The sequence below is a fragment of the Gasterosteus aculeatus genome, chromosome X (assembly GCF_964276395.1).
Source record: "Gasterosteus aculeatus chromosome X, fGasAcu3.hap1.1, whole genome shotgun sequence".
In the NCBI taxonomy this organism is placed as follows: domain Eukaryota; kingdom Metazoa; phylum Chordata; class Actinopteri; order Perciformes; family Gasterosteidae; genus Gasterosteus; species Gasterosteus aculeatus.
Genome location: NC_135698.1, coordinates 18,869,048 through 18,881,756, shown reverse-complemented (window position 1 = coordinate 18,881,756; position 12,709 = coordinate 18,869,048). Strand labels below are relative to the sequence as shown.

At 44.5% G+C, this 12,709-nt stretch overlaps 1 protein-coding gene across 3 annotated transcripts in view; it reads right to left on the bottom strand.

Annotated features, from left to right (window-relative positions):
* syt7a (synaptotagmin VIIa) overlaps positions 1-12,709 on the bottom strand; it is a 61,445-nt gene that overhangs the window by 31,371 nt on the left and 17,365 nt on the right. For 2 of the 3 annotated variants that reach the window (XM_078083370.1, XM_078083372.1), the window contains exons 2-3: positions 6,980-7,083; positions 4-83 (exon numbers count right to left, since the gene is read on the bottom strand). In XM_078083370.1, coding sequence (XP_077939496.1) covers positions 4-83; positions 6,980-7,083 — 184 coding nt within the window. Of the gene's footprint in view, positions 1-3; positions 84-6,979; positions 7,084-12,709 lie in introns of those variants that run through there. The other variant, XM_078083363.1, reaches the window with a different exon arrangement.

The window sequence follows — 12,709 nt, the reverse complement described above, 5'->3', positions numbered from 1 at the left end:
TACTTGATGGCTTTCTTCTCCCCTCGCCCACGTGCCGAGTCTGGAGTGTCTGCTGTTTCCACTCCTGGCTTATTCCTCTTCCCCTTGAGCCAAGCGGAGGGAGGAGATGGCGGAGAAAGGAGAGAAACAAAAGGTTAGCTCAGATTTGTCCTTTTGAAGCTCTGTTTTTGCTTTACTAATTTCAAGTGTAAATGCCTCTCCCATTATCTCAGGAACACTGTGCCATCGGTCCTTTACCTGATGGTCCCCTGATTACACTCATCAAAGTCAAATCAAATCTGCTGTGAAGAGGCATTTCTGACTATGATTATCATTCGCACCACCCTGAAATTTACATGGCAATTGCCTCTTTAAAGTAATCCGCTGGGTAGCGGAGAGAGAAGCCTTTACAAAGTCTTGCACCAGGCTGATTTCAAATAGCTGGAGCATGACCTGCTGTAACCATGGAAATAATGGCAATTTGAAGGCTTCAAAAAGTGAGGTCTGCTGTGTGCATTCTACTGGAAAAGCTCATTACAGTTCAAGGTGTTTCACACATGTCACAATGCAAGTAATCTCTATTGACACGTTGCTACAAGCTGGACAGGTAAGGGATCAGTCTAAAGCTGCCCGGCCTCCCCGGATACCACGGCTGTTTCTTGAAAGTGATGCTCGGATACACATCAAGGAGAGGCGAGGATTCTGCAGCCTCGGAAAATGAGAAGGAGGAACACACGCTGAGCTGCTACGTGGCTCGGCTTGGACAATTGGATCCTAAATTGAAGGGCAATTTCAGTGCTGGGCTTAGTTGTTGGGGCTTGAGCATGGAGCTTGGGACTGGGTATCACGAACTATGCAACCTCCCTGCTTCCACTTTACTCGTGTAATGACTCTTTGTATTAAGCCTTACTAGAACTCAATTGAGGTCTGCTACACGGCCCAAAGAAACAGCGGCCGCGTAACAGGTTTGTGTGTTTTGAGTGTCGGCCTCTGGTTTGCTTATTTTCAAAATATAAAAGGTGTCTCTACGTATCTTTTCTCTCTCGGATCGTCAGCTGTCCCTGTCGCGGCACAGCCAACGCTTTGCAATGACACTTAATTGCCATTTTGTCCACTCTTTTATTAAAGTACGTTGTATTTAGGTCACAGAATTTCTTGTTGGGCAGGTGGTGCTTCGTTCTGCCCTCAGCGCTGAGTGACGCATCTCTACTGCTGCCGTTATTTTAGGGTGACATTGGAAACGTAGCCTTTGGGAGGGCAGCCGATGGGTGAACGCTGAATGCAATCACCCGGAGTAATCGACTGAGTTGACTCAGAGATCTATGAACGACGCACGCACTGCTCACAAATAGCAGACGTGTATGGAATGCAAATTGTGCCACAGTTTATGCACTTATCCTTAGTTCTTTATATAATGACTCACATAAACTCCATGACATCCAGACAAAACAGATGTCATTTCAAAGTACAGCCTACAACTTGGATTTGGTGGCTTTGGATATTGTTGACAACAGCACTGCTGGGCAGAAATGATAAAAAATGATATCTTTAACACACAAGGAAACAAACTGGCTCATATGTTGTATAATTGCCACCATTCTGAAATAGAAGGTCAGCGGATGAATAAACACTGACAGGAACAACACGTTAAACAGCTGCATTCAAGAGTTGTGTTTGTAATTTAAATACTAATTTAGGGAGTAATGTTCTCTTTGTAAGCTATGATGGAGATGGTCTATTTACTGAACACATCAGCCCACACTAGAGAGCGCACTCGGGATTTTTAAAACATGGCTTTAGGCGTTTAATAACCGTTATCATTTGCTTGACATGCCGGCTAAATACATACATGGCTTTATAGTTTTGTAAAGCATTTGGAGAACACAACTACGAAAGCTTCAAAACATCTGCACGCCCAGGTGGGAAAGTCTTCCGTACAAACAAAAACAATCATTTTGCGCATCACAATAAATACCGTACACTTGTAGGGCCATTTCTGGAGAGGCAAAAGTCTCTGAATTTCTCTGAGAAAAGGACAAGCTAACAAAAGAGGCTCATTTATCGCTGAATTCTACAGTGAACATTTCAAGAAGGTGGGACAACAGAGGCAGAATGAGCAAGCATCCAGCACAGAGGCCTGAGAGCTCAGAATAGAAACTAAACAAAAAATAAATAAAAAAATAGGCAGCCAGATGAAACACGAGGAGCGGGGCAGATGGCATGTGCCACAGCGAGATTGGAGAGAAAGACAGGTGCGAAATATGAAATAAGAGAAACAATGAGTGACAGGAAGTCCAGAGTGGATTGGACGTGAGAAAAAGAAATGGATGGCCATTGAGTCTCATTTCCATGCACACGAAGAATTACACAGCTTCAAAACCATCTCCTTTCCCCGCAGCTCATTCAAACGAGTGAATAACAAAGATGCTTCTTCTGTTTTCGTTGGAATTTGCGAAGGCTGCAAGGATCCGGAGTGATGAACATAACAAAGCACACCAGCTCTAAAGGAAAGATACAATAATGGAAACCAGCTCAATGCCCCGAATGAGGGTTAGAGCATACCGACGGAAGAGTGAGCAATTTCCCCTCATCATCTTCTACTCAAATGCCCTTGAAAACACTTCAGTCACATTTAAATCAGTCGTCTTTTTGATAAAAAAAACAAACGGTTTCATACGAGATCGGCGCTGAGTGCAGTCTGGCTCGGAGCCATGAGGTGAAAATAGGTCCGACCGAGTTATGAGAAAAATCACAAGGCGCAACTTGGTGGTGTTGGTAATGGGGAGAATCCACTAACACGTTATAAAGTGCAACTCAACGCCTCGGTCGGAGCCGCAGTCGGATGTTGGAGTGTTTCACTCAAACACAACTGGCGCACATCAGCTACTGTGAAGGAGACGGAAACGAGAGGAATACTGAGAGGTCCTTTTAGAAAACCTGCTCTGTGTCGCAACAGTTCACTTTTCGGCGATACAAAGACACAAAGCATATTCAAGATTACGATCTTTGGTCTTTATGAGCTACGGAGCGCAGATGGATGATAAAAAAAAATGGAAATTGTACCCAATCAAAATGTACACCCGTAACACAAATGAATAAATGAATAATTCCTGAAGCCGGTGTGTACGGCGGTACGCTGCATGCTAAGCCATCTGTCAGATGTGTGCATGCCTTCAAGTTCTGATGACAAACTGACAGAAATATAACTTCTATAACTTTTAACTAGTGAAGCTTCATGCAAACAAACAGCGTGTTGAAAACATGCTGATGTTCACGACCCTGCAGACTATCTTTAATGAGTTTTAAACTCTTGAGATTTGTGTATTGACACTCTGATTCAGTTATTTGTACAGGCGTCCCAATGGAGGTACTGTGTTATAAAAGAGCGAGCACGAGGAGAAAGGAAAATGTCAAGGCACACTTCTTTTTTTTTTTGACACGTGACAGCAGACGAGTGAGAAAAGACTCGGCGTCGGACCGCCAACGGTGACGCTGAGGGTTTTCTTGAAGAATCCAGACATGAGAGGGGGGAGAAAGTACCGCTCTCTATGTCTCGGTTGGCAGTGCTCTGCCTTCCAACACCCAGCTGTGTTTGTTTGCTGTGAATTAGCAGGCAGCAAGAGTCTACATGCTCGCTCAATATTACCCACATTGCACCATAATTAGAGAGGAGTAGACTATTAAAATGGTCGTCCGCTGCTAAATCATCAGTCAATCATTTATTTTCATCATCTGTCAAAACAGATACTTAGATTAGACATACTTTGTCTTTTTTTGCTGACATGGAGAAGCACGCGGCCACAGACACGTACAATTTACATATTACCAAAAACACTATTTGCCAATTCAATGTGACAAGTTAAGGCTTAAGATGTTGTTATCATAGCATTTCCGATCTTTTAATTGTACAATCCTCCTGTAATTATTGATTTGGCCATCTTTTTTTCTCCTCTCATTGGAATAATTACTATGATCCTCCCCAACAATTGTGAGCTCCTAACATCCGGTTAATGCATCCAAAATACTGAAGCTGGTTGATACGAGCCCGACAAGGCCTGAATCGGGCCGTGAATCTGGTCAGGTCCAATCTCAACTCACCAAAGAACTGTGGCACAGAACCAACGGCTTTTAGGGATACCACCTCCGATCGCCCAAACCCCCCCCCCCCCCCCCCAACGCCTACAACGCCAACGACACGAGCCCCTGCTGAGCACCACGGCGCGGCTCATTGATCACGTGACCGTTTGCTTTGTCGTCCATTACAAAAAAAAAAACAACAATAATAATGCGTGACACAAAAACACCCCAGAAAAGACATGAGATTAGAAGCAGTGGAGCTGAAGCGTCTATAAACAGCGACGGGCGGGCAGACGCAGCAGGCAGCAGAAGGGCACTACAGCCTTCATTGTGCTTTTTTTTCCTTCCAGGGGGCTTAGATAACAGAAAGCCGAGCAGGAGGGAGGCTGCAGGATGGCCGCACATGAGGATTTTTAAAATAAAACCCAACCCCGCTGGTTGCCAAAGCTAAAACACCAAAAGCAACACTCGCCCAAAATGTCTTGTCTATTAACCTATGAATCATAACCAAAGCTGGCATGGGCCCACTCGCCACTGACACGTAAAGCTCGAGGCAAACGTTTGTTCTTATGAGAGCTGACGCTGTCAAAGAGTACGCTGGGAAACGTCATAAACGAAAGTTTTAGACGCAGCTTGGCTTGTAGCTCTATTTAAGAAGAGCATTAGCCACTGAGCCACTGATGATTGGTTTACTACGCACGCATCTACAATAAGGAACTATGTTTGAGCTGTGCCACAGTGTAAAAATACATATTCCGAAATGATGTATATTATGACATAGAATTAGCATCATTAAAGGTTAAGGTGGGACTAATATCACATATTCAATACTGCAGAGTAGTTTGATGTTTTATGCAAATCGAACTGAATGTACATTCTAATCATGTATTGAGGGAATATAGGGGATCTCGTGGGAGAAGGACGCATAGAGAGATCAAGGGAAGCGAGGGAGCGGAGAGACAGTTCCTGTGTCACAAACAGATTGCATGGCTGCCGCGCCTTAACGGTTGTTATTCACGTAGCAAACATCACACCTTAAACACCACGATATCAATGCGAGAAAACGGACGACGCCACGGTTAATATGGAAGCTTTGTCCAATTGAAGCGCACCATCAACACATTCGTCGCCATACAAGGGGCCGCAGTTTATCTCAGTCACGCTCAATTATTTTGTACATTAAGCAGCTGTGTTTAATGCGGTTTCACACACCAGTGGGCGGCTGACATTTTTCCCAAAGTAAGCGGTCTAAAGACTTCAAAGGGTTTAATTAACATCCTAATGCCACTCTGTTTTCACCCACCGCCACCAAACACATAAACACACGCACCCTGAAGTCGCCTCACCAGGGCAAGAAGCACTGGTTGGGAAAGATTAAAAACCAGACGGGCTCAAGCAGCATCTCCGCTGAGATGGAAGCACATCCCATTGTGTGTGGCTCGGGGTCGACAGCGGGCCCGCCACAGGGTCGCGTGGCCAACAGATCCTCAGCCTATCGCTCTGCTGCACGTCTCAGGATGGAAATAAGATCCACCTCAGGACCATTTCCTCCCTGGATCACGTGCATTATAAAGGCATGATTTAGTTATTGAGTTACGGCCTCCTTCTCGGGATTCAAGCAGTGCAAATATCATGCCGTGGAGAGGCACACGTGGTGTGCAGAGCCTCCTGCAAGGCAAAATCCTGCCATCTGTATGGCGATAAGTTTCCCAGCAGTGCAATGATGAGCTGAAGAAAGTTTGAGCCGAACTGGAAACAGGTGACCTGTGCTCCTCGGTTGTACGAGCACAAGATGAACAAGAAATCAATGAACTCGTTTACCGGCATGCGAATCTAAAAGAAATCAGTCAAGTGAAGCGGCACTGATCCGTACGGCTCTGTCTGCCTAACGAGTGGTTGCCTGTCTTTAATCAATCACATTTTATACCATGTTATCACAATGACACGCCCTCTATCAGAGGTCAGTGTGTGTAATCTGCCTTCGGTCTTTCATCAATGGGGAGACTGGTGCTGTATCAGCACAGTTTACTATGTGCCACAGTGTAAAAATACATATTCCGAAATTATGTATATTATGACATTGAATTAGCATCATTAATGTTGCTGCAGGTGAAGGTGGGCCTAATATCACATATTCAATACTGCAGTAGTAGTTTAATCTATGATACATCACATGGTATTAGTTTGTTTGTAGTTTGAAGGAATCTGCTAAATAAAGGGTTGTCCAATAAATTTAGTGGAGTAGAACTATAAGGGAGCATTAAATGGAAATGCTTAAGTACCTCAAAATTGTACAAATGATCCAATACTCGACAAAAGTACAACCATTCCCTTTAGAGAATGAAGAAAACTGTGTGTTGCAGAACTTTGTTTCTCTTCTTTCCTCCTTCATGAATAAACTACAGGCTGCACAGATTTATGTAGCGACCCTTATGGGAGCCTTAAACTGCAAATACAGTTATTTAAGGTTAAAACCAGCTACACCTTTATCATCATTACATCTGATAGTATCATATGTAATAATTATACATATATGCCAACTAGCTATTAAGTGGGACCTATTTGTAGAGAAAAAAATACTTTTCACACAGTTGAACACAAGCCGCTTTCCTCTACTTGCTCATGAGTTACGTCATGCTTTCATGTTTGGTAAAGTGAATCCTCCTGCAAACCCTTATTTACAAGATGGGGGGGGAAAGCAAACACGCAATGACTGCGGTGGAATATTCTTTTAACTGAGTCCATTAATAAAGCGCATTAATGCATTTTCAGGATATTTGCACCCATTGTTTGTTTCTCCAGTGCACCAAAGTGTCTTTTTGAATAACAATCACAGCAGATAAAGCACGTTAGGGTTAACAACCGTAACTACAGTACAGTCTCTGTTAATGATTCTGGCGTTGGTGTGCGCGTTGAGACTCACCAGCTTGCGTTGACACCAACCACAGACGCCACAAAGAGCCACCAGCCAAACAGCACACACTGTCACAGCGAGAGAGACCAGGAACACGCTGAGGGACACTGAGCCTGCACACACAAAGTACAGAAAAAACAGGAGTGATGCTTTGATTTGCAAACATGGTTAAATGTCCTTCGTTGTGTGTACAATAAAAACATGGGATTTTGGCCACAGAGCCGCTTGTGTGTCACAGTGAATCATGTTGTCACGTCCGGTCTAATTGAAAAGCCTGCAAAGCTGCCATTTTTACATTCTGTCACGAGGAGCTGAGAAATACAATCTCATCACTACCCGCTTCATGCTGGAGCATTTCAATATCTTTTCAATAAGGGCTGCGGTCAGGCATCCCTCAGCTACACACACACACCACTGTCACGGTGCCACAGCTTGTTAACTGACAGGCTGAAAGAAAAGGGAGGAGGAGGTGGAGGGGTGGAGGGGTGGAGGGGTGGGTGGTGGTAGTGGGCGGAGAGGAGAGGAGGCTCGCCTGACAATACAAGAGAGCTCGTGATTAATGGGTATCAGTAAATGCCCAGTGAGAGAGGTGGTTCTGGAAGAGAGTCACAAAAAAAAGATCATTTTTTGGCCGAGAGAGAGAGAGAGAGAGAGAGAGAGTGGATGTGTGTGTGTGTGGGCGTGTGTGTGTTTTTGTGAGACAATTCACAGCTGCACCTCCGCGCCTGCGTCTCTTCACAGGACGCTGTTATAGGTGGATCTAAACTCTTCGGGGTTCTTTGGGCTGCAGACATTTCAGTAATTCAATGACCTTCACTATAAAAGAAACGGATATAAAGCCTCATCGAGCTTTGATATTTCTGCACAGCAGGGAGGATGCTAATGGATTCAAACTCATGATTTCCTTCTAACAATTCTGATTCCTAAATATACAGTGGGTAAGCGGGCGTCGGGACGCATTTTCACTGAGCGGCAAACACACTCAAACACCTGTGCTTTCCTTTCAATAACTGGCTCCGTATTCTATTCCTCATCCCCGATGCTTCCTCCTTCCTTTCCTTTGCTTATCACAACTGGCTTTTTCATCTCACACCTTTATTCTCCAACACTTTATTCTCCACCTCGCAATGTCCTCTGGCAACAGATGAGCTCCAAAGACAGGAACAGTGTGGAGTAAACTTGTTTCATATGGGGGGGGGGGGGGGGGAGAAAACGAACGGGATCAGCACCGTAGTCCAATGTCTCCTCGACTACTGATTTGAAGTAGATGTGACACCTGGGGGCCAAATGCGGTGCGGAAAGAGAGTTCTTACAAAATAGCCGTGGACAGCAAATTTAATGACAGGTAGATAATGAATAAATCTCATTACCTTGCAAATTCTACAGTGTGACTGTAACAAATGAACCATTTGCTATGTGCACAGGAATGTGTATGGCAGTGGTAAAAAAAAGGGACGTCTTTGGTTGTGGGTGGACGGAGGCTGGAGACTTTGCAGGTAGAGATAGAGGTGAGCGAACTGTCTTCAGTAAATACAAGAAAAATTGTCTTGTTTATCCACTCTACTCGTATGCTGATTTCAGTCATAGCAACCAAAGGCTCACATTTATAATCACCGTGGTAACCTGCAAATGGCTGTAAATATACGTGATGTTTACAAGAGCTTAAGGTGGCAACCGCCGCCAGTGTTTCCATGCTCCATATATTGTGTTTAATTCACCATTCATAAACTTACTGCGTAGTCGATGTTTGAAATACAGAGATAAAGGACGGCTTTCTATAACCACAATCCGTTTAAGATAAGAAAGACAAGTCAATCCAGCTTGTCTCCTACAACATGTCCCCACAGGCACATTGCTCAGCACAAGTTACCAGGTACCAAGTGACAAACACAAAACAAAGAAACGCCTCAGAAATCATCAAGTTGAACTCTTGACAACAGAATTGACGTGACTGAGCTGATGAAGTGAAGTATAATCAGGGTAGTAGTTGTTACAAGTGACCCCTACCATTATCTATCTAATGGTCAAAAGGCACGTGCGTGCCCCCTCGGTGCAACACAGCCAGCTCCTGAATGTTGAATATCACTATTCATAAGTGTTCAGAAATAGACACAGACTGTATACTCTGTTACTGTATATTCATAAAGAGGTCAATAGACTTGAGTCTATTAGATAGGATGACATCCGCAAGGGTAACAATACATCTAAATGCATCTATTGAAGCATCCAGTGCTAAGTGACTCGGTGATGGACTCAGCGAGGGCTCAGAGAGTCAGGTGGATCTGTGAAAGCCCCGCTTCCTGTGCGCGTTCTAAAGATCGGGGGTAGGGTGAAGGGTGAAGGGTGGTACGGTTTATGGTCTGTGTCAGTCATGACAGCTGAGGGAGGAGAAATCCTCCAAACAAAATGCAGCATCCACACAGGCCCCCGTGACTGCAATCGGCCAACGGAGAGCTGGATTTCCGCTTCATGGAATAGAACTTCCTTTTCGGAAGCTACAGAGAAGCAGTGTGTGCAGGCGGCGTGGAGGAAGAAAAAAGGAAGGAAATACTCTGCGTGGAGGTATTAGGGAGATATGCAAATGTGCAGCACTATGGCTGCGGAGAAAGAGAGGAATCATTAGAGAAAACGGAATGCTGCACCGCGCGCACCTATCACAGCACTCAGCATATTAAACGTGTCTTTCGCCTTGAAGAAAACACAACTTTCCACTTAAAATCCATCACTCAAACAGGTGACGCACTGGTAAGGGGAAAGATGGCTGCTGAAACTGGTAAAAAAAACGACAATTCCCCTGATGTTAGATCACTGCATATGTAACACACATGCATCGTCACTCTGTCTAACTGGGTAAGGACTGAAGAACGCTTCCAACAGAGGGTGACGAATCCCCTGTAAAGTGGCGTGACTCGTTAGAACTGACGAGTGAGCTGAATAAGCCAATGAACCCTTTGATCGGAAGCCTTCAGAAGTCGGAGCACTCTTGAACTTGAAAGTATTTGTTTTAGGTTTCAGTGGCCGTCTCTTTCATGAGCATAAAGGAGGAAGTGCACTGGGTTGAAGGTTGGCTTTGACGGTGGAAATGAGCTCACTGAACAGAGCAAACGCCGAGTCGTGCCGAGGTCAGATGTGGACATTTAAGAGAAACGCAGAGGCAGAACTTGGAGAAAAGCACACCGTCTTTGTTACAGAGGGCTCTTAGTTTGTAGCACCTTTAAGGACAACAAGCGTTGCACAGAGTGGGACTGTGCATGTAGGGGATCCGGGCCCACATGCAGTGAGCTAAGCCAAGCAGAAAGGGACCCGTCCTCAGGGGTAGAAGAAAATTGCTAATTGGACAGGCGGAACTGGAGCAGCGTCCAGTCAGCAAAGCTGCCACACTGCATCTTTAAGCTGTGTCTGAGGTGTAGAGGACAGTACCTCAGAAGATCTGGGTGCAAAGCTTGCAGCCTATAGACACCACTTCAAAGTCCTCCCCCCCCCCCTCCTCCCTTTACTGGAGTCCGGGTGCTGCTCTCTCCATGGACACTGAGCTGCTGCCGGGGTGAACCTCAACGTCACTTAGATGTCTTTATAGTCTGCAACCCTCCGAGGCGCAATCCGTGTGTCAAGGCGAAATGTTACGTACATGGAGTCATGTTGTGATACTGAGTGTTTCAAATTGTTTCCATCTACCTCCTGGCTCAATTCTTCAGTGCGGCTTGTTGCTTTTCATTTGCAGTTATGTCTCTGGAAAGAAGATGGAACGGTGGTAAACAGCACATGTGTGTGAAGATGTTGAATGTAAATATTTCTCCTTTGCTCAGTCGTACAAAGTAACTTGTGGGGGAAAAGGAGACGTTGATGAATGACCAATTACGGTGGTTTAATTAAGCTACACTGTTGAATAAAATGATCCTAGGTGATGGCTACCAGTACTTGGGCCAGAGTTGTAGTTTTCTCTCTTTTACTGTTGTTGCAAAAGCAGACAGTCTGGCCTGGCTGAATAGGCATTTCCTTCAGACAGAACGTCATTTCAAGTGGGATGTATGACAGATGATTGACAGCTCCCTCCTCCATGCAGACATCATCGTGAAACCTTCACACAGGTTATTGACAAATGTACCATTGATCATCTGTATTTGTTTTTGATTAGCTAACCCTAAAAAAAAGCATGTTAAATCTCCCCTGAATTGTTTATTATCATTTATTATTATAATACATAGTAGGATTGCAGAGCAAGCCAGTGTATTTCTTAACCTTTTCTTACAGTTGGCATGTTGCTGCGCTCAGTAGATTCTCAGTGGACGGTTGAACCTGAAAGACGTATATACATTTTAATTGACTTTTGAGTACTCTTTATTTAGTTATCGATGTTCTGCCTGACGCCATCCAAAGAGACCCTGGTTTCTATTCATTTAGTGGGGTATTAAAATTCATCAGAAACTAGAGGGATTCAGTCTCCTGTAATTCTTATTGAACTTACAGTATGTTACTGAAAGACAGCACACTGTTGCAGGTACTTTCTGTTGCTCAGGCATCCTGTCCCGACATCTTTTACTGCAAAACACATCTCTTTTTTTTAAATGCAAAGTACTACAAGGTAACACGATCTTGACAACACATTCATGTTTATGAGTATGGATTTTGACCGGGAACTCTCGTAAATTCTTGTCAGCGCTTCCCGCTACCGCTTATTGTTACATCATCATGCCGGAGGAATCTTAAGACGCGACAGAAGACGTAATATTGTTTGTTATTATCTAATGCATAGCAAAGGTCCAAAAAATGTTGGAAGGAATATCCGTTTCCCTAAAAAGCTCTGGCATGCTTTGGGAAATGATGCAGAGTTTACGGCCTTTGAAGTGATTTGCACTACATGGGCAAAACATGGGTCCACGCGGGACACCGGAGCCCCATGTGCTGCCAAACGCAGAGACGTGTGCATCAACCAGTGAAATCTGAGTGGAGAGCACCAGTGGGGAGCGAGTGTCTCTTGCATCCCCCGGAGGCTTCAGGGAGCTTTGCCTGTGCTCTGTCCCAACATGCACCCCGTGGCTCAGCTGCTGCACTGCTGCGCTGTCACAGAGGCTGTTTCACAGCGAGAGTAAGAGGACTGCCACCCACGTTCTGTCTGCTCTCAGATGTGGGATGAGATCCATCTCAGCCCGCTGACAAGCCGGGCTTGGAGTCGGACCAGCAAGACGTCATGTGACACATGCCTGGTGTCGCCTGTAATGGCGGCATCATCTTATTAGCACCTCTGTCACTGAATGGGTGAATCACCCGTGAAAGCGAAAAAGATCCGGACACTTGGGATGGAAGTGAACAGAAGCCGTGATAGTGTTTTAATAGAGTTGCAAGGGAACGAAATCAAGAATCTGTCGAACGGCAGATAAACAAATATACTAAATGAAAAGTAACTGATGCTATTTTACTCCATGTTGTTAAGGGAATTGGGCAAATACTACATTTCTTAATGTATATTTATGAGCCTGTAATATGGCAAAGATACCCTTTGGAGTAGAGCCTTTTATGTAATTATTTAAGCGCCAACAAATATAATACCCGCATAAATAAAACATTTTCTAAATACTTTTCTTATCAACTGTATGCTAATGGTAAATACTCAGAAGTGTCTGTGAAAAACAACTGCAGCCTGCTTACAATAAGATGCTCAATGAATAGAATGAATATCTTGGTATGGCAGGCTGCATAACACTGTCCAAATTACATACTGCAATTAAAATAATGAATGTG